Consider the following 22,471-nt stretch of genomic DNA (forward strand, 5'->3'; position numbering starts at 1 on the left):
GTCACTGTCTCTCATTACTCCCAGAGAAAAACATCTAGTTGCAGGAAAATAAGCTGAGGGCTCCCACTAATTCTACGTTGAGTTGTAGAATTATTTCATTATATATTACAATGTAACAATAAAAAAAGTACACAATAAATGTAATACACTTGAATCATCCCGAAACCATCACCCCATCCCCACTCCATGGAAAAATTGTCTTCCACGAAACCAGCCCCTGGTGCCTAAAAGGCCGGGGATGGCTGGGCAAAAGAATCTTGTGGTTCTATCCTTGATTATCTCCTGAATGATGTTTCCAGCTCCGATCAATCAACAACATTACTCAGCCCTCACGCCCTCCTTCCTGCTTCCCCACCAGCTGACCCAGCAGAGCCAGGCAGCCGGCTAACTGTGGGCAGCCAAACAAGGTCGGAAGTTGGACAGGCTTACCCATTATTCACCATAACTACAAATCAGCTGGAGAAAGCCCAGGCTGGCGGCCAGATGGAGGGTTTGCAGGCCAGAAAGGGAAGGGCTTGGCAGAGACAGTGCCACGGAGATGGCAGGTTGAGGTCACTTGCTCTTTTCTCCAGGGCAATGGGTGACCGAGACAGCCGTGCAAGCCAATGGTAAGTAAGACCGGGGGAAACGTCCTGAATAAGTCACCAATGGGAAGCAGTTTCGCTTTCCCTCTGTCTCTCCTGCTTAGCACGAGACCAGCTCAGCACAGGGAATCAAGCTTCGGTGCCAGAGACTTTGGTGGCTTCCAAGACTGCTTTTTCAGAGACAGGTACTTGAATTCCTGCTTTCAGCTGAGGGGTCATTCTATCTATGCTCTGGGAGTGTGGGGGTGTGTCTGAGTAGGGTCAGGGGACAGTGACGGACAGGCCGTTGTGCCAGGACACGCTGCGCTGCTGGCTCACTCCCCCTCCCGGCAGCTGGTTATTCTTAGCCACGGATTGCTTGCCCTTCCAAACTGGTTTATTAGTGCTGTTTTGAGAGAGTTGCTGGACACGGGAGGCCGACGTGCAACTGCAAAGCCAGTAAGGGCATCGGTCGCTGCAGGGCCACCATCCTCAATCCTGCCCCCACCAGGCTGCCCCGGCCCGGGTCCCTTCCCTTCTCTTCCCTCAGCCCTGGCAGGCCTGCTCCCTCTCAGCTGACAGCCCACTGTACTGCAGTCAAATTAACAAATCAAATTAACACAGAAATGCATAGACTGCTCCAGGAATAGGAATAACACACTAAACCTCACTGGAGGGCTTTAAAGTCTCATAGTGTGAGAATCTTCAGAACTGGAAGAGAAAGCAGAGACCACTAACAGCCAAGCCCACGTTTGTCCTGCCAACAGCCCTTGCTAAGGAAGCCGCCCACCCCCTCCAGAGGAAAGGCGAACCTGTGTGTGTGGAAGGTCATGGTTTGTACCATGTGGCCCAGTGCCCTGACCACTGTGCTGTGGACAGAGAAGGGCAACTATGCCAAGGGCAGATTCAGAGGCTGGCTTAGCCCAGCAAGCTTGCCTGGTACTAGAATTTTGTCCAACAGGGGTGGCAATGACCAGGTGGGACAATTGCATTTTCTCTGTCTGGAGTTTAAACCTGAGCCATACAGAGAGAGTTAGAGCAGGAACGGATGGGGAAAGCAAAAAACGGGGAAACAAAGGCAGGTGGGGATGCTGACAGTGGACCAAGGCTCCTTGGGGGTGGGGGACACTGGGTGCCAGCCCCAGGATGCCCAGCTTGGGCTCCGGGATGTCTGCTACCGACTTCCAGCTGGGTCGGGAGACCCCCCCGCCAGGTGGTGCTGAAGGCAATGAGAAGCGGACACCCAGGTAAACAACAAAGTGGGTCTATCTGGGGTGCCTAGCGAGCTGAGAGCCTCAGGAGCCGACAGCATGACAGGCTGAAGGCCCCAAGCAGATGCTGATCCATGTATTTATTCTCTTAACAAGTGATTATTATTAATAAACAGGTGTTCTGTATTCACTTATAACTCAAAAATATTCCAAGCAGGCAGCTGTTACCCACTTACCACTAATCACAAACTAAAAGGTATTCTCCACAACGGAGCCATGGGGGCAGGGTAAATTTAATGTTTCTCAACAACAGTCTGCCCCCTGCATTTCCATTCAGACTCTCCCAAGGAGCCCCCTGTATGAGGCCACCTCACTGGGTCTCTCCTGTTTACCACCCAAAGGAGCAAGTCATCTGTCCGTTCTGTGTTACACATGAGGGAGTTGAGGCGAGGAGACCACAAGCTGCTCCTGAGGTTACAGGACCAGTCCAGGACTGAGAAGGGGCCGGTGTCAGAGGCAGATGACCGAGGAGATTGAGTTCAGCTGCTGAAACTTTCTGTGATGTCCTTCTTATTAGAAACAAGTTTGTAGACAGAGTTGAGTTTCGAGTTGCTCATGGGTCATGCCCCTCACCACCGCTCCTCAGGTGGTTTATGGGAGCAGAGACTACAGCTCTGTGGTTTCTCATCAGCCTTCCTTAGGTTGTACCCATAAGGAAAATGGTTTTGGAAAGGGGGAAGAGGCCTGGTGTGGTGGCTCACTCCTGTAATCCCAGGACTTTTGTGAGGCTGAGGCGGGTGGATCCATGAGGTCAGGAGTTTGATACCAGCCTGGCCAACATGCTAAAACCCCATATCTACTAAAAATACAAAAATTAACCAGGTGTGGTGGTAGGCACCTGTTATCCCAGCTACTCAGGAGACTGAGGCAGGAGAATTGCTTGAACCTAGGAGGCAGAAGTTACAGTGAGCTGAGATTTCACCACTGCACTCCAGCCTGGTCGATAGAGCAAGACACCATCTTGGGGGAAAAAAAGAAAAAAGGAAATGGGAAAGAATGGGTAGAAAACTCGCTCCAAATGCAGAACTACTTACTGGCTGTCTGTTCTAAGGGCAAATCCAAGCCGGTTGTGTGCTACTCTCTAAAAACCCATAGAGATCTTGTTGTCCATACCCCAATAATTAATGGAAAGCCAGCTTATAGGGATATCCTCTTTATCCCACAAGAAACACCAACAGACTAAGTTTTATTTTGAGTGGCTGAAGACCTAAGGGAAAAACTGTCAAGGCCAAACTGTCTGGATGGAATAATCCTTAAAACAAGGTGTATATTTCCCTCTTGACAGGCCCATGGACACAGCACGGATTGCGGTTGTCGGGGCAGGTGTGGCAGGGCTCTCTACGGCTGTGTGCATCTCCGAACTGGCGCCCCGATGCTCTGTCACTGTCATTTCAGACAAGTTTACTCCGGAGACCACCAGCGATGTGGCAGCTGGAATGCTCATCCCTCACACTTATCCAGGTGAGAGATTTCAACTCCTGTGTCGGACACAGTAGATGTCTGATGGAATGATGTTAGTGGAATTCTGTCGACAAAGATGGCTGGCTGTAGGTGTAAGGGTAATACCTGTTTTTTTTTTTTATCTTTATCTTTATCTTTTTTTTTTTTTTTTTTTGAGATAGGGTTTCACTCTGTCACCCAGGCTAAAGCGCAGTGGTGCAATCTTGGCTCACTGCAGCCTCAATCTCCCAGGCTCAAGCGATCTCCTACCTCGGCCCCTTGAGTAGCTGGGACTACAGGTGCATACTTTCATACCTGGCTAATTTTTGTATTTTTGTAGAGATGAGGTCTTGCCATGTTGCTCAGGCTGGTCTCCAACTCCTGGCCTCAAGGGATCCACCTGCCTCAGCCTCCCAAAGTGCTAGGATTACAGCCGCCATGCTTAGCCATGATGTGTAGTTTTCACATCCTGTTGGTTCATTTCTTAGAACAGCCTGTTATACTGCAGTACAAAAACAACCTCCAAATCTTAGCAGCTTAAAAGGCAAAGGTTTGTTCGTGCTCATACTACATGTGGATTGAGCATCAGCAAGGGGCTAGCTTGTCATCCAGGGACCTAAGACGATGGGGCAGCTGTCATCCTGATTGTCATCAGTGCATGCGTCCAGGGGCAGGGATCTCTGAGGGTCTCACATCTATGATTAAACACTCTAGACAGGAAGCAACTTTTAACACTTCCAATGATAGCTCTTTGGCAGAGCAGGCCACATGTCCCCACCCTCAGCAGGAGGCCAGCAAGTGTGACTCTATAGTTCCTAGAAGATGTGTAGCAAAAGCATGTGATGAACAGCACTGACGACTACATGATTGGTGACTCTGCCTTTCCACTGACGCTCAGTAATGACCATCAAGTCAGAAATTACTTGTAGTGGAACTAAAATTATCCTGACTTCTAAGCCTGTGTAAGAATAATTATCAATATGTTTGTAATTAGTTGATCATAGTTAGTCAATATGTCCTAGAACCTGAAGATGCATGGATTTTCTTTTTCTTTTTTTTTTTTTTTTTTGAGACAGAGTTTGCTCTGTTACCCAGGCTGGAGTGCAGTAGCATGATCCTGGCTCACTGGCTCACTGCAACCGCCACCTCTGGGGTTCAAGCAATTCTTGTGCCTCAGCCTCCTGAGTAGCTGGGACTAAAGGCATGTGTCACCATGTCCAGCTAAGTTTTGTATTTTTAGTAGAAACAAGGTTTCGCCATGTTGATCAGGCTGGTCTCGAACTCCTGGCCTCAAAGTGCTGGGATCACAGATGTGAGCCAATATGCCTGCCAGTGCATTGATTTTTGAACAAGTCCATGCATCCTTTCCTTTCTGCATTTTCCACTTGAAATAAGAAGAGGAAGAAAATAGCATTAAATAGAAACCAAAATCTCACTGCCGAAATGAGGTTTATACTCACTGTCCCCATTTTCTCATTTCCGTTGTCTTTTTCCTCTTTAATTTTATTTTTTATCAAAGTTATATATGTCCAAAGTTTAAATGATCAAATAGTTTACACCATTGATTACAAATCCCAGCAATCTGGAATATAAAAATTGCGCTGTCCTTTTTAATCTGGAAACTCATATTCTTCAATTTGAGAAGCAATCTTGGAGTTACTCAGTCGTTAACTTCCTCCCTTCTGAAGTCCTTTTCCCTCTTTCTGGAAATGTTAATATGCTGGACCTCCCAGACTGGTCCTCCAATTCTTTTAGCTTTTTCCTCCTCCTATTTATCTTTCTTTATTTTACTTTCTGAGAGACTTTCTCAATTGTATCTTTCATCTTGCTATTGAATTTTTTATTTCTACTATAATATTTCTAATATGCCAAAGCTCTTTTTTGTTCTCCGAATTTTCCTTTGTTATGACATCTTATTTGTGTTAGAGGGTTGCAATGTCCTCCCTTATCTTTATGAAGATACTAATAACAGTTTTTAAAAACTTTCTCCCTGAGTAGTGTCTGAGTTTCTGTCATCTCCAAATTGTGGGGGCTTTTTGTTTTATGAGGTTCTCCTTTTTCATGATAGAGGTTTTTCTTGGCCGTGTGGTATTCTTTACCCATTTTCTGATGTTTATAAGTGGGATCCTGAACAGCAGATAGGAATTTCTGAGTGTTTGCATAGGGCTTGTTGCCCATGAGCTCGCTGGAGTAAGAGGGCAGGGCCATTTATTTGGAGACATCTGTGATGTCATTCAGTTTAAGTTTTTCTTCTTGAGTGGGTCATGTTTCCTAGGGAAGAGGCTTCCATGTCCTGCCTGGGGAGAGTGAAGGCCCAGATGCCAGCTGGTATTCTAGAAAGTGAGGGGGGAGAGGCTGGGGTCCTAGTATCCAGTTTGCATGGGTTTCCTTAACCCTCCTGTTTTCAGCATGGCATCCCTTGCCTTTGCTGGTGCTTAGTGTTTTCCAGCCCAAAGACCCCTAAGAAAGAATAGACACATCTTTTGTTAGGGTGGTAATGGCCGTGGCCTTTGCATTGCAGGTCTAGGAACTTGGCTGGTCAGCTCCTGGGAACCGCCTCCCAGGAAACAAACACAGGTACCTGGTATGTCCACCAGATGCCAGCTGTTATAGTTTGGCTGTGTCCCCACGCAATTCTCATGTTGAGTTGTAGTTCCCATAATCCCTAAATGTCATGGGAGGGACCCGGTGTGAGGTCATTGAATCACGGAGGCAGTTACCTCCATGCTGCTGTTCTCACAATAGTGAGTGATTTCTCAGGAGATCTGATGGTTTTATAGGGGGCTTTTCCCCCTTCGCTCAGCTCTCATTCTTCTCTTCCTGCCACCATGCGAAGAAGGACTTGTTTGCTTCCCTTTCCACCATGATTGTAAGTTGCCTTAGGCCTCCCCAGCCATGCTGAACTGTGAGTCAAACTTCTTTCCTTTCTAAATTACCCTGTCTGGAGTATGTCTTTATTAGCAGTGCCAGAACAGACTAATACACCAGCTTACACTTGGTGCTTTTCTTGTGACGAGAGTTCTTGGGACCATTTTCCAGGCTCTCCCTTTTCTGCTCCAGGCCTGAGTGAGTGTTCAGAAGGCTGCCAGCTAGTCATAGAATCATCCCTCACAGAGGGTCACTCATCTAAGGGTTCATCGGGCCATCGAGGCCCGTACTCTCTCTTTGGCCAGGTGGCTGGGTCTCCTGGCTCAGGGTTTTTTCTCTATGGTGCTGCTAGATAAAGACTTTGGTCTTCTCATTAGGTTTTTTTTCTAGACACTATTCAGATGAGTCCCAGTCATAAATATCTCCTGTGCTCATAAATGCCAATACCATATGGAGGCCATGCCTGTCCCATAGAGTTGCTGTGGGGATTAAATGGGTTGGTACATGTAAAGCATTTAGAAGAGTACCTGGCACATAGTAAGTGCTATATTGGCATTTGCTACTATTCCCACCATTCCAGCTATAGTTTGTGTTACCAGCTCTTGAACATGAATTGGGTTACCAGCCTTCCTAGACCCACTGTTGAATGGGAATTGTCTGTTCTTTCGGGATTACTTCTGCAGCATGTGAGTCTCAGCCGCTATTTTGTTTTTAAGGTTTGGGGTGAAAACAGGAAGTTGCATTTCAATACAACCTCACACATTGGCATAGATTGTTCGGTAAAATCTACTTGAGGTCTAATTTAGTTCTCTCTGAAGCTTATAATTTATTTATTCCTTATTTCTAAAGCAGCATCCCCAGTGTGCAATTTTGGAATACAGTGTTAATTTCACATGGGCACATGTTTAAAATCGGCAGTACAGGTTTGCTGCTAAAGACATATTTATTGGCCCTATAACAAGTGAATTTGCTGAAAAATCCCACTGCTGACATGTCTTCAGTGACCTGGGGGCTTTGCCTGGGAAGCAGGATATCTCCAAAGGTCTTTCTATCTGTTCCCTGAATTTCAGGGACACCTCTCCAAGTGAAGCCAACCTAGCATCCTCTCTGCCGCAGTTTCCATGTCTCCTCTGTGGCTCCCCTCGTAGCAGCCCCTCAGGCTTGTCGTTCCTTGGTCCCTGCCCTAACACTAGCCGCTCTCTCATGATCCTTCCACAGGAAATAGACGGCCACATACTTCAGCCACAGCTGGATTTGTCTGTGATTAGGGGTCATTCCTGCTCTCTCTGTGCCTACACTGGACACTATTATTTTGAGGCTTAAACCCTGCATCTTGTTTTTTCCCCAATAGGCCTGGCACCCTTCTAAAAGCTGTGTCTGGGTCCAACCTCATGTGCTCTGGCAGAGACGCCTGGGGGATGGTATAGTCCCCGAATACTGTGCTGACCTCAGAAATGCTACTCTGGCTGGCACCTGATTCTTCTGTGTGGAGGGTCATGGCAGCCCCTGCTGGGAAGTCTGGCCTGCAGGGGGCTGCCTCCAGCCTGCAAGTCTTGTTTCCTTTTACCAGGAGGTGAGCCCCTAGGGCTCCCCATCAAGGTGCAGTCTGTTCCCTCTCCTGGTTGACCTGGGCCCCACACACCTGCCCACGTCATCCATTATGTTTTCAGTCCCCAAGAAAGAGGCCCTTGGTCCTTTGTTCTATTGTCTCAACTCTGTGGCCAGCTGGATCCCGCAGCCATGAACTGAGATCTGCTCAGGTTGGTTTCAGACCTGCCAAGGATCTCTGCAATATATCTAGTACCAAAGACCACCTTCCAGCCAGCTCGCAGGTCAGGTTTGGCCCTTGTGGGCCTGTTTTCCTCCATTGATTAATCATATGAGCAGATGTGGACAGCATGTGTCAACATGCAAATCTCTTGTTGCTGACAGATCCTCCACCACAATGTGGTACTTTATGTTAATATTCCTCCCTGCTTCCTTATTTTATTTTTGCCTCATTTCCCCCCCAAGTTTCTGGGAAGGAGTTTATTTGAAGTACTGTCATCATCATCATTTTCCTTTCTGTTGCACTTTGCTTTTCTCCGTGATTACAGACACACCCATTCACAAGCAGAAGCAGTGGTTCAGAGAGACCTTTAATCACCTCTTTGCAATTGCCAATTCTGCAGAAGCCGGAGATGCTGGTGTTCATTTGGTATCGGGGTAAGTGAGGAAAGCTGAAGTTGTTTGAGAATGTAGAATGATCTTAACGGGCATTAGAGTTCAACATAAAATATTTATTGAGTATCTACTGTGAGCAGAGTGCTGACTTAGATGCAGGAGGATTCAGAAAGAGCATTATAGGCTTTACCCCAGAGAACCTAAGAAAGACAAGTTATGGTATTACACTTTTTAACAATAAACAACAATCACGGTTTTGCATCACAAATATGATTGATTTTGGGTTTTCTCAGAGACCATGCAGTGATTTGCAAATTTGGTTAAAAAAATATGCAGGAGGTAAATGCTGGGTTTGGGTGATGTGGGGATGGTGCAGCCGATGGAAAGCAAACGGGTATGACGTTGGGATGGCCGCAGAGACCTAAGGGAGAGGGGTTTCTTACTTATTTGGTGTCCCTGGAGAATGAGATATTCCAAAGAAGTATATTTTAGAGGTAACTAAACTTGTCTTTTGAAGGGCCATTTGGAAAAAAATATTCCTGAAACTGTTAGCATACTTCTATTTCATTTTTAAGGTGTAATTTCAGTAGATATGCATAATTAAATGAAAGTTTGAAAATAAATACTATTTAACATTTCTGTTAGTAAGACTAGCACATTTTAAAATATCTTCTTAAACAGACATCACTAAATATTCTATTACTTTCAATTTACAGCTCAGTGTCATCACATGATGTAACATACATGTCGTTGGTGTATGTTACTCATGTAACAAACATGTTATCCTGTGTGATAACACAGTCTTTTTGCAGCCTTCTGAAAAAATGTTTCTTACCTCCTCTTTTGATGTCAGGCTGTCCACTGACGTTTTCTGCTAGTCTAGTGTATACACTTGCATTGGGTGAATTTCTACCCTTTTTTTCTTCTTGCTTTCCCTTACCATTGCAAACACCAAGACGATGTTGACAATCAGTTAATTTCCCAAAAGCCCCTTCCCCAAGTAGCAGCTTTGCTTTTCTATCAATCTATGAATCAATTCTTCTGTATAACTAAATCTAGAGCCAGTTGATGAACCAAGTAGAAAAAAAAGTCTCGTCGATTTACAATCACACTGTCTTTTTCCCAAAACCAGCATGAACCAGTCTCATTCACAAATTCTGGCTCTGAGTAATTTTTGGAAATAGCCATGTCCAAAATTCAAATGTCCTGTGCAACTTTGGCATAAGTATATAGCCTTATTCATCTATTCATTCCTTCAAAACAATATATTCAGCATTCTTCAGAATCAGGTTCTTTCTTAGTTATTAGGGCTACAGTAGTGAGCAATTAGTAATACTGCTTGGTATATAGTACATGCTTCATAAATATGTGTTGAGTTGATTTTTAAGGAAGCCAGACACAGTCTTGCCGTTATGTAGCTTACGGTCTGTAGGGAATGCACTAAATCGAATGAGTTACCAAACTCACTGGGACATGAGTTACCAAGAGGAAGAGGCTAGGGTAGGGTGCTTTGGAAGCATACGTCTGGAGAAGAAATTTGCTCTGGGAAGTGATGAGAAACCATCCAGATCAAAGTGTTTTATCTGAGACCATCAGGAAGAGTGTAAGTTAGACTGGTGATCTCGTAGAGGTGAAGTGGGGGCAGAGACCGGGTGGGAGAAGACCCAGGTGGAGGGAACAGCACACACCTAGACCTGAGTCTAGGGCGACTGTGATACGTGGGAGGGACTGAAGGAAGTCCAGAGAAATAAGAAGCCGTTGAGGGAGTTTACGCAGCGAAGTGAGTGGTCATAATTGCATCTCAAAGATGTTTTCTGCAGTGTAGAGAATTGATCCGTGGGAAGAGATGATGATGAGATAGATTGGATGTGGGTAGTAGAAACAGAGAGTAGATGGACTTGAGACATGCCTAAGAGGAGATTTGCTGGGACTTGACAGTTGATGGTGTGTGAGAGGTGAGTAGGGAGAGAGAATCAAAAATGATTCCTGGGTTTCTGGGGATTAGCACCTGCCTGCATGGCTAGATAACTCATTTTCTGAGTTACGTAGGATGGGGAAAATGTGTGTGTGTGTGTGTGTAAATGCATCAGACTTCTAAGTGGACTTACCAGGTAGGGAGTAGGTAACATAGGTCAGGATCTGTTTTTGGAACTCAAGAGAGAGAATGGACCGGAGATATAACCTTCTAAGTGCTCAGGACTGGAGAGGTGGCCTTCTAAATGTCTGGCCTGTAGCTCATGGTGAGTATATGGAAGAGGGCAATTTAGCCCAGGGCAAGAGTGGGCCAGCACAGAGCGCTGCAGTAAAGGACATTTGTACCTTCATGGGGACTGCTCTGAATCAATTACCTAGAGATGCACATTCTGATGTGGGAATTATTAGCAACTATGCACAGCACTCAAATTATTTTCCTTGCTTTTTTTTGAGTAATGATGATTTATAACATTTATCCTTTTTTTTTTTTTTTGTCTTTTGAGGCAGAGTATCACTTGTCTAGGCTGGAGTGCAGTGGTGTAATTCAGCTCACTGTAGCCTCCACCTCCGAGGGCTCTGTTGATCCTCCCACCTTGGCCTCCCTGATATCTGGGACTACAGCCTTGTGCCACCACACCTGGCTAATTTTGCATTTTTTGTAGAGATAGGGTTTCATCATGTTGCCCGGACTGGTCCCGAACTTTGCCTCGGCCATCCAAAGTGCTAGAATTACAAGTGTGAGCCACAACTCCTGGTATTATAACATTTATTCATTTACTGATAAAAACAACCCAATACTTACCAATCTAAACATTTGCATAGTAGCTATTAGTAGTACTATTACAGCCTTCTTGTTAACAACCAAATCTGAGCAAGAGCTTTTTAGAAAAGAAGTATTAAATTCAATCTTTAAAAGGCATGTTACTTTTAAGATATCTTATTTGTCCAATCACCAACGTCTGCTATTTATTTAGCTACTGAGTTATCTGAATCCAAGAGGATAGTAAAATAGATCATTTTCTCTTTGTGTTTATAGAAACTACATTTTTTTAATGCTCTAGGCCAGGTGTGGTGGCTCATGCCTGTAATCCCAGCACTTTGGGAGGCCAAGGCAGGTGAATCACTTGAGCCCAGGAGTTTGAGATCAGCCTGGGCAACATAGTAAGATCCCGACTCTACAAATAATTTTAAAAATTAGTTGGAAGTGGTGGCATGCACCTGTGGTCCCAGCTACCTGGGAGGCTGAAGCAAGAGGATTGCCTGAGCCCAGAAAGTTGAGGCTGCAGTCAGCCACGATTGTGCCACTGCATTCCTGCCTGGGTGATGGAGTGAGACCCTGTCTCAAAAATAAAATAAAATAAAATAAGATAAATGTTCTAGAGAATGTCATATGAATTTTACTAGAAATAACATTATTTCACAAATTTCAGGAAATTTTTTCATTTAATGTGTTTGAGTTGGCAGATATTTCAGAGCACTCCTACCGAAGAAGTGCCATTTTGGGCTGATGTGGTTCTGGGATTTCGAAAGATGACTGAGGCTGAGCTGAAGAAATTCCCCCAACATGAGTTTGGTCAGGCTTTTACAACCCTGAAGTGCGAATGCCCTGCCTACCTCCCGTGGTTGGAGAAAAGGTCAGTTGAAACGCTCCTTGCTAGTTCCTTATCTGTCATAGCTACAAATCATTTCATAGCTATTCATAAAGTACATACTGAAAAGTCTCTGCCATCCCTCAGAGCTCTTTTACATTGTCTTGTCACTCACAAATGACTAGGGCTTTGTAAAACAATCTGAAGACAGTGTTTGTGTCACAAGGACTAAGTTACACCATGCTCATAGTAATTTGTCTGTCTTCCATTTTTGGTGTGTACCTTGATGCCTGACTTATTCCCTACCCTTCTTGCCCCACGTAAAACCCTCTTGCTGAAACAGTATCTTAGTTTTCCTCATCTCTAAAATGGAACAGTTTGGAAAATATGTTTCCAGCTATAAAATAATATGATTTACTCTAATTCTTTGGATGAGAGAATTGTTTGCTTATTATAAATTATTTTTAAATTTTTTTCTCATTTGTGATAAAGAAAAAAAGTTTCATATTTCCTTTTGTCTTAAATCAGAGCTCTAAAACCGAAGGCCTATCCAAATTATGTCACTGCTTCCTCACTAAGTTCAGCCTATAATATCTTGAACTTGCATATTGGCTTATTTTCCAGGACTTTCGGGAAACTAGTACCTATTTTCCAGTTAGGAAACACATCAAGAGTGTCTTCATTTGAGGCACATCAATAAATCTGTCTTTAGTTTATTCTGGACTTGCAGGCATGTTGAGGGTTGTGAAACATTGGTCCTTTTGATGCTCATATGTGTATATTTGATAGGTAAATAGGAACCATGTGAATTATTGTGTAAATGTTGGAAAAGTGACTTGATGGAAGCTGGGGCAACAGTGATCTGGTTCCAGATGTAGGTTATAGGATAATTGATTCATAGAATTCATCAATTACACAATTTTTTATTGAACACTTATATATGTGGCATTATGCTAGGAGCTGGTCAAAAAGAAGCATAAAATATGATTTCTTTTAAAAATAATTTTCTGGTCTTTTGGGGCTATGTGTGTATGTGTTTGTATGTTAATTACAATGACAGTAACACACGTGGTAAAATAAAGTACAGACTTAAGCGGGTTGGAATGGGAGCACAAAGGAGGAAGCCTAGGACTGTGGCATCAGGATCTAGTTTCGCAGCTTTATAAGTGCTCTTCTCACTTTTACCTCTTAGCAATTTATATAGGACATTTTGCTTCTGTAAGTTTTAGTTCTGTAAAACCTATGCCCTTTTGTGCCTTGTTCACTGGCCCATAAATCACTGTTTATATGCCAAGTTTGGACTTGTATACACCAGCTGATAAACGTATATTTTGAGCTGTCACATGATGGAGTTGCCTGCTAGGCAACATGCATATTTTAGCAGCATCACCACCTTTTCTGAGAAGCAATAGTGTATAGTGTTGCATTTTTCCCCTTATAAAAATGACTAGAAATAGAAAATTGGTAAACACTGATGCTAGTGATAAGAAATTGAGGCATCAGCCAGGCGCGGTGGCTCATGCCTATAATCCCAACACTTTGGGAGGCCGAGGCAGACAGATCACCTGAGGTCAGGAATTCGAGACCTGCCTGGCCAACATGGCAAAACCTGTCTCTACTAAAAGTACAAAAATTAGCTGGGCGTGGTGGCAGGCACCTGTAATCCCAACTACTTGGGAGGCTGAGGCAGGAGAATCACTTGAACTTGGGAGGCAGAGGTTGTAGTGAGCCAAAATCGAGCCAGCCTGGGCAACTAGTGAAACTCCATCTCAAAAAAAAAAAAAAAAAAGGAAAAAGAGAAAGAAATCAAGGCGTCATATACCTTATTTTAATAAAATCGTATTATTACATGATAATAAAATAATTATTTTAACAAAATAAGTAATAAAATAAAAAAATCCAAAAAATAAAACAAAAAAATTAGAACATGTGGAAAAAGGCAAAAAAATAAAAATAAAATTTAGGTAAGTAGAAGTTATTAGCTATGCCAAAAAGTGGTAGAGTTCAGATTCAATACAATGCATAATTTTTTGGATTATGACCCCAAAGAAGCTCAAAATGGAAGAACATTTATAAAATATTTTGTATAAAAGGTAAAAAAATTAGCCAGGTGTGGTGGCGCATGCCTGTAGTCCCAGCTATTCAGGAGGCTGAGGCAGGAGAATTGCTGGAATCTGGGAGGCAGAGGTTGCAGTGAGCCAAGATCACGCCACTGCACTCCAGCCTGGACAATAGATGGAGACTCAATCTCAAAAAAAAAAAAAAAAAATTTTTGATATTTTTCGTGGTCTTGGGCTAAAGTTTCATTATTACCCCCAAGTCCATTGTGTGGCTTTCTCATCTTGAATTTTTGTCTTAATTATCAGGAAGATCTCTAGAAAACTTGGCTGGAGCCCTGTGGTCTCCAGCAAATCAGGAAGATGCAGATCAGTGAGAACCTGAGAGTGTTGTTCTCCATCAGTGACACGGTCAAGGGCTGATCAAGGGCGTGGGGATGGCCAAGGGTGTGTGTCAGGGATGGTAATGGGTACAGAGCTAAGGGAGGTAGAGGAACTCTGGATTCTTCATCCAGATTCCTAACATTTTGCTTCACTATTTTCTCCTTCTTTTTACTCCTTATATGTATTTTCCTTCAGAACCATTTGAAAGTAAGTTGTAGATACGATGCTCCATTATTCCTAATTATGTCTATGTTTGTTAGTTAGTATATTTATTTATTTATTTATTTTGAGATGGAGTTTTGCTCTTATCACCCAGGCTGGAGTGTAATGGCGCAATCTTAGGCCACTGCAACCTCCACCTCCTGGGTTCAAACAATTCTCCTGTCTCAGCCTCCCAAGTAGCTGGAATTACAGGTGCGCACCACCGTGCCCAGCTAATTTTTGTATTTTTAGTATAGACGGGATTTCACCACATTGGCCAGTCTGGTCTCAAACTCCTGACTTCAGGTGATCCAACCATCTCAGCCTCCTAAAGTGCGGGGATTACAGGCGTGAGGCACTGCATCCAGCCCCATGTTTAAATACTGTTCTCAGAACAAGGGTATTCTCTTACATAAACACAGAACTATAATAAAATCAATATCATTATATTGATACAACACTATAATCTGTGGATCTTATTCATATTCTTCCAATTGTCCAAATAATGTCCACATATAAATATAAATACACACAACACATATTTTTTTCCAGTCCATGAAACAAACCACAATCACATTGTCTTCAGTTGTCATTTCTCTTGAGTGTTTAGTCTGTCTTTGTCTTTTATTACATTTACAACTTTGAATAGTACAGACCAGTTGTTTTATATAATAGAATGTCCCTCAATTGGGGTTTGTGTGATGTTTCCTCGGGATCAGATTGAGGGCCTGCGTGTCGGCATGAGAATGCACAGAAGTAATGTTGAATCCTTATTGCCTCATAGCAGGAGGCCAATGATATCAGTTTATCCCCTTATTGAGGCTGTTAACTTTCGTTACCCAGAATGCCAGGTATCTCTATTGTGAGGTTACTACTTTTTCTCTTTGTAATTACTAAATATTTTGTTGTGATATTCCTGAGAGTATGTAAATATCTTATTCCCATGAAATGAGTTTCTATGAAAGTAGTACTTTGATTTATGAGTTTCAGCATCCACTGATGACTCTTGCCTGAATTATTTATTACTGTGATGTTTGCCAAGTAATCATTTCATAACTCCATCTACATAGCGTGTTTTCTACTGCAAAGTTTTCCTTTTCCTATATTTATTTATATCAGCGTGAACCAATGGATACCTATTTTATTAAATGAATTATAATCTACTCCCTCTTATTATTTTGATGTTCAAATTGTCCAAGATTAGCTGTGTAGGAGCCCCTTCAAACTGCTCCTGTGTCTTTTTGATATGTTCACTTGATTTGCTTTTTTTTTTTTTTTTTTTTAAAAAAAAGCTTTTGTTTTACTTAAGGGGAACAATAAAATTCCACACACACCCAGTTGCGAGAAGAAAAATATTTTCTTTTCATGAATATTTTCCACCATCTTTCCCTTAACACAAACCTGAGGCAATGCCACAATTTAAATTTATGAATTCAGTGCAGGAAGAAATTGTCTTTACTCTTTTTTCCATTCTTTTTTCCTCTGTCCCCTTCAATTTTCTGTCTGTTGCAATGTAAATCCTGATTTGAGGTGTAGCTAAAGAACACACCCAATATCAGACCAACCTCTACCACACCAGCAGGAAGGCCAAGTTGGCATTTAGAATTGATAGATTCCTCAGAGTGTTGCATGTTCACATGGCAGCAAGGAGACCCAGGGACGTGGCAGGAAACACCTGCACTCCATCCATATCTTCCCTGAAGACAGTTGTCCTGGGCCACTCCTTGGGCTCTGGGGTGCACACAGTGGCACGGTCTGCCCCTGGGAGGAAGACAATGAAGGCCCTGGAAGACGACAGGGTATTGGGATCCTGGGTCCCCAGAAGACAGGCTGGAAGTGAAGGGAGAGGGTTCTAGGTGGGCACATGCAGGAGCCCCCAATACTTCCTTAAGAAGAAGGGCATGGCTGGAGTAGGGCCAGATCCGGGTCCTCCGGGTGCCCAGCTGAAAGAAGGTACAGCTCAGATGAGCCAGAGTAAGTTTTAAGTCCTAGTGATAGCCTTGAGCTTATGGGTAATCAGGGAAGGGAGTGTGAAGCGTTTCTTCACAAACTCTTCTGCCCAAACTCTCATTAAAGCGTTGGCTCTAAAGCCTAGAAGTGGAATGCAAATATGTAACCCCTCCTGGGGGAGAGGGCTCAGTTGCTTTCATTTTGCTTTAAAGGGCAAATTGTTGATAAGACCCTGGGTGGATGAGGAGAGTTCTGATGGGGCAGGGACGAGGCGTGAAGGCCCAGGGCACCTGAAGGGGTGTCACTGTGGGAGGGGGCAGAGGCAGGGACATGCCAGCCTCAGCCCCCAGCGCACAGTCGCCTTCTCTGAGGAATCCTCCTAAGTCTCCCAGTTGGCCTGGTGCTGCCCTGCGTCGTAGGCAGCGACCTCCCCTGCGGGGGCCGGGGGTCCCCCACGTGGGACTGTGAGTGGGCGCCAGCCCTCGGCCCGGCCCGCCCCTGTGCACCCTGCCGGCTCCCACTCCTCCGACAGCGAGTGTTTGAGCTCCAGGCAGCCCCCGGTCATTTCCACACCGAACCAGATATCATCTGAACGATGTCTTCTTCCTGCTTCCAAAGCATCGCCTTCTAGAAGACAGGCCTGGTAGTTCCAGCATCGCCGGGTTTTCAGGCCTGACCCCTGGCTGCAGCAGGAGGGCCTGGGAACAACCCCGCCACCCAGCCCTGAGCTGCGGGCCCGCAGTCAGCGTTTCCCGCCACTGAAAGTGACCCCCGCCTGGGAGCTTGGGGCTTGGCGGGGACGCAACGCCATGGGCCTGACCCAAGACGGGCCTTTCAGGGCGAGCCTTTCAGGCGGGGTGGGCCCCGGTGAGAGTGAGGGGCGACACCTGGGGCTCACTCTGGGCTGCCACCCACTGGCCTCCCGCCGGGTGTCGCAGATGGGACGCCTCACAACCCCTGCTCCGTCCTGACGCTCGGGGTTGCCACCGACGCCTCTTCCACACGGTGTGAGCGTCCAGCCTTCAGTGTTCTCACTCAAAAATAAGCATTTGCTCAGCAAGCCACACAGCCATGGCTTCGGCCTAAGCACCATTCTTCTGAAATAATACAAAATCCCACACAAAAAAATTTTTATGCTGCAAATTAGATCTGCATTATTTTTCAAAAGATAGAAGAGATCATCTCCTTCTCAAAGAAAAAATAAGACAATAATGCCCAATACTATACAGAACAAAAACAAAAACCCCACAGAGTATGAATCACCCATGCAGGTCACGTTTTATATCAGATTCTGCCAGTGGAGCTCAATTCTGCTGCTTTTTTACTGGTGCCTTTCAGGAAATGAATCAGCAAGGCAGTAAGTCTTCCTCCGGGCAGTCTACCTAAATCCATCCTCCTGGAGGGACCGGGATTGTCCTGCCTCTGATGACATTCAGAAGACTGGGTGGCCCACTTCTGTGCTGGGCCCTGTAACATGGACACATGGATCTGTTTCCAAGAGGCCACAGCTTATCCTGTGTCCTCTAGGAGGCCCCCATGCTGGCCGCAGCTCTGGTCCCACTGAGCTCCTTGCCCGGCACTTCCCTTGCCCCTTGTCTGATTAGGTCTCTCTGTGACTTTCTCTGGGAGACTCCTCTGGCGCCAACTTTTTCTTCTCCTGAATGTTGTGTTCTACTGCTCGGCCTGACTCACAGCAATGCCAATGAAAGAAACTGACTTCCTCGGCACCATCATTAACCCCTTAGCCAGCCATGTGTCTTCCCCCGTCCCTGCTGCCAGCCATGGGGTCTCCAGGTCACAGCCCCACCTCCCTGTTTAGTGCTACCCAAGATTCCTTTCTCACCATGGCTTCAGCTTCAGTGGGGCATGGGAATTTTGTCTCTGATTCCAAGAGCCAGAGGGGATGAGGGGACTCTTTGCTCCTGAGAGGCTGAGTGTGTGTGTGTGTGTGTGTGTGTGTGTGTGTGTGTGTGTGTGTATATGCATTTAAAATTTGCTTAGTGGACCCTTGTTTTTCTCAGGGGCACAGTCAACTCAATTTGGGCATTAACTCCTTTCTGAAACTCCCAGTGAGGTGAAGGAAGGGCGCTGAGGACAACCATCCTCCATGTTCGTGGGTCAGGCTGAAGCGGTCCAGCAGGGAGCTAACTTAAGCTTGGGGAAATGAACACTCTTATGTTTTAGGGTGAGGACCAGAGGATGTTGGGCTTGGGCTATTTCATGAGCCCTGCTTCTTGAGTGACCCCCAACCCCATTTCCTCATGGGAGGTTGGGACAAGGATATACACTCTCCAGGATGAGGTCTTGCTCAGTTGCAAGAAGCCCCAAGAAGAAAGTCACCATGCTTCTTGTACCTCCAACCATGTGACCTCAGACTTCCAGATAACTACCTCATATGGTCATAAAAGCAGCCTGGTAGGCACTTGGTCACCTGATTTAACATCTGACTTCTGGGTACAGTTCCCTCCTATGAACTGGTGCCATCTGATGCATTGCCCATGGGATATATAATAATGACTGGGCATCACTATGTGGCTGCATTGCAACGGTGTAAAGGTGACCAGTCTCCACACGTTTAGTAAGTATCCCTCTGGGATCCAGGGCCTGGGAGCATCCAGCACAGCAAGCCTGACAAGGCCCAGCCACTAGGATAGCTTAAGAAGTCAGCAGGCACAGGTTGGACTTTTATTAGTAGCTTGACCAGCAGGGAACCCTTGAAATGAAAAAGAAAGACATTTGCATGTATTGAATTCTTGCATAATCATCATAAAAACTCTGTAAGCTAGGCACTCTTATCCCTAGGAAACAATTTCAGTGAGTTTTAGAAATTTGCTGAAATCCCAAGGCTGGCAGATTCTCTTATTCTCCTGAATTAGGAAAATAATTCTGAGTTTTAATTAGGATATCTGGAGCACAGAACATAATGTTCAAATATTAACACATGGAATCTACAATGTAAGAATAAAAACAAACCCCACAAAATCAAAATAATGATCAAATAATGATCAGTTAAAACTTTCCAAAATTGAAATATCATCCTTAATGAAACGTAAGTGATATACAGGTATGGAGGGCAGGAATACTCAGATGATGCACTGGGTCTTGTTTTTATAGTTGCATAAAAAAACCCTAAGCACTTTTTTAAAAAAAATAAAAAGTCTTTATTGAGCAGCTGCAGTGTGTTCTGCACAGTGTTATGCTTTTTTCAGACATTGTCTCATTTCATTTTCACGAGCCTAAGGAAATCAGTATTATTACCCCCAAATTATGGATATGTGATTAAAGCTTTGAGAAGTGGAATAACGTGACCAAGGTCATATGGATGGTAAAGGGTAGAGCCCTCCTAAGCCGTTTTTAAAGGTCTTTTCTTCGTGTTCACTTTTTAGAAGATTCTAAAAACACTGAAATGTGTTGGTCAGTATTACTACCAAACTCCAATTTACTCTTCTTTCTTTGCCAATGTTATGGGAAAAAAAAAACCTTTACAGAGTTATTTTAGTTTTAAAAATATTTATTATATGTCTAACAATATAATTTAAGCTTCTAAATTGGTTATTCTTACTGAGAGAGCCAAAAAAAAAAAAAAAAAAAAAAAACAAAAAAAAAACTATCCCCATAAAATTTGCTGCATTAAATGCTTTTTATCGATGAGTAGTTTTATTCACAAAACAAACAAACAAAACAGTCACACCAGCTTCATTCTCTCTCTTTTAACTACTTTTAGTTATACCAAAAGGTAATCCATTGGCCTTATCGATTCTCTGTGGCCCCGAAGTGTAGACGCTTGCCAGATTCTTTTCTCTGGTTTCCTCATCTCAGGTAAACAACCACGGCCTTCCTTGGATTTTTAGAATAAAAAGCAACAGCATTTATATTCTGTTGTTTGAAGCCCTGATGCTGGCAATGTAGCCTGCATTTAGCAGGAAGCGTGCCTCAGGGTCCTGTGATCTCAGAGCAAGCGGAGCCTCTGAGTTCTTCTTGCCTCCCAAGGGTGCTGGGAGTAGTTCAGCCTCTCAAAAAATATTTGTTACATCATCAATGAGTCTAATCCAGAGGTTTCAAACTGTTCTTGAAACTGCTCAGTGGAGATACTTTAGAGGTCTCTGCAGAGGGACGGAGTGTGGCGAGACCGAGCAGGTGGAGCTCTACCCGGCAGCCTGGCCTTCAGTCAGATGCAGAGAAGCTGCAAGGATGCGGAGACAGCCTGAGGCTGGTACTTGATGGAATAGGAAGCTGAGCTATTGGGGTTAGGGTCTAAGATGCTGTGAGCAGCAATGTTGATCTTTTCCATTTTCACTCATCAATGTGAGGCTCACTCTTTTTCTTTCTTTTCTTTTCCTTCCTTCCTTCCTTTCTCTTTCTTTCCCTCCCTCCCTCCCTCCCTCCTTCCTTCCTTCCTTCCTTCCAGTGGTGCCTTGCTCTGTATCTCAGGCTTGAGGGCAGTGGTGCAATCCCAGCCTGAACCTCCACCTCCTGGGTTCAAGCAATCCTCCCACCTCAGCCTCCTGAGTAGCTGGAATCATAGGCGTGCACCACCACAAACGTGAGGCATTTTCTAGAAATGCAACCCAGCTTCAGAAGGCCACTTTTCTGCTGATCTTAATACAAGTTTCAATTCAACTTTCCAACCAGGAAGTGGGGTGGAAAGTTAGAATCACTTCAAAGAGTCCCTCCTTGCTAAGTTCAAATTAGTTGTCAAACCCATGCTGTTCACTGACCATCATTGACCACCTCAGCCTCTGCAGAAGTTTCTGTCTTTTCTCATTATTTTCCGTCACATTAAACCTGTTTATCTGGCCTTGAAAGTAGATGGTGCTCAGAACTGCCATGAGGATCACTTCTGCTCTCTTAGGGGCAGGCAGGAGATAAGCACTCTGCCTCCATTTTCAGGGTCAACCCTACCCAGTTTCTCCCTGAAACGGCTTGGATTGCAGCAGTCAGAGGGAGAAGATGCCAAAGTTATGCCACCCTGCATTTCTCTCCAGATAAAAAGAACGAATAGTATGTGTAAGATCAGCAGGGTGAGTTGGCAGGCAAACAGGAGACCCAGGAGAGCTAATGAAAGGCCAGCAGACTTGAGACCCAGGAAAAGCCAATGTTTTTGTTCTACTCCAAAAGGAGAGAAAAGCCAATGTCCCAGGCAGAAGGCAGTCAGGCAGAAGGAATTCTTTCTTCCTTGGGGAAGAGTCACCTTTTTTGTTTTATTCAGGCTTTCAACTGATAGGATGAGACCTACCCACATTAGAGAAAGCAATCAGCTTTACTCCACCACCGATTTAAATGTTGTTCTCATCCGAAAACACTTTCCGCAGAAATACAGAGTATGTTTGACCAAATATCTGAGCACCCCATAGCCCAATCAAGTTGACACATAAATTAATCATCGCAGATCCCAAGCAGGAAATCATACTGTCTTTCGTATTGGCTAACACTTACTTCTAGTCTACTAGGTACGGGTCACTTAGCTGGGTCACAGGGATGGTAAGAAGCATAAGATACAAACTCTTCCCCGGAGGAGTTTGTGATTAATTGATATCAGTCCTCTAAAATTTATTGTGATTGATGCATTTTCAGAGAAGTGGCCATTATTTCATTGGAACCTCACAAGCAGCCTGTGAGACAGGCAAGGGAGGTATCCTCCAGATTTGGAGAAGTGAGGCAAGTTGGCCAGGAGCTCAAAGCTAATGTGAGGCAGAGCTGGGACATGAAGTCAGGCCTTCTGATGCCACATCACTTCTCCTTTAGAGCTCAGTCCATTCTGCCAAGCATTTACACTTCTGTCTGCTAATTCCTCGGTCAGCCCTTGAGGAAGGGCACTGTCACTCACACCCTTCTGGCCCCTCTTAGCAGTGCCTTGCATCCAGGCATTCGGCCTGCGTCTTTTGAACAGAGCTTCTGATAGTCCCTTTCTCATATTAAATCTCCTATATTCTACAAGTGACCTATGAACAAAATTACAGGTCCTGAGAGTTATTGCTTAATGGGTACAGACTTTCCATTTTGCAAGATTA

General features: G+C 44.4%; 1 protein-coding gene across 1 annotated transcript in view; it reads left to right on the forward strand.

Moving 5' to 3' along the window:
• The first annotated feature begins 656 nt into the window (after positions 1–656).
• Positions 657–22,471, forward strand: part of DDO (D-aspartate oxidase) — a 30,817-nt gene continuing 9,002 nt past the window's right edge. The window contains exons 1-4 of the mRNA XM_003935965.3: positions 657–769; positions 3,120–3,295; positions 8,239–8,347; positions 11,737–11,913. Coding sequence (XP_003936014.1) covers positions 3,124–3,295; positions 8,239–8,347; positions 11,737–11,913 — 458 coding nt within the window. The 5' untranslated portion in view covers positions 657–769; positions 3,120–3,123. The remainder of the gene's footprint in view (positions 770–3,119; positions 3,296–8,238; positions 8,348–11,736; positions 11,914–22,471) is intronic.

The sequence above is a fragment of the Saimiri boliviensis genome, chromosome 4 (assembly GCF_048565385.1).
Source record: "Saimiri boliviensis isolate mSaiBol1 chromosome 4, mSaiBol1.pri, whole genome shotgun sequence".
Taxonomy (NCBI): domain Eukaryota; kingdom Metazoa; phylum Chordata; class Mammalia; order Primates; family Cebidae; genus Saimiri; species Saimiri boliviensis.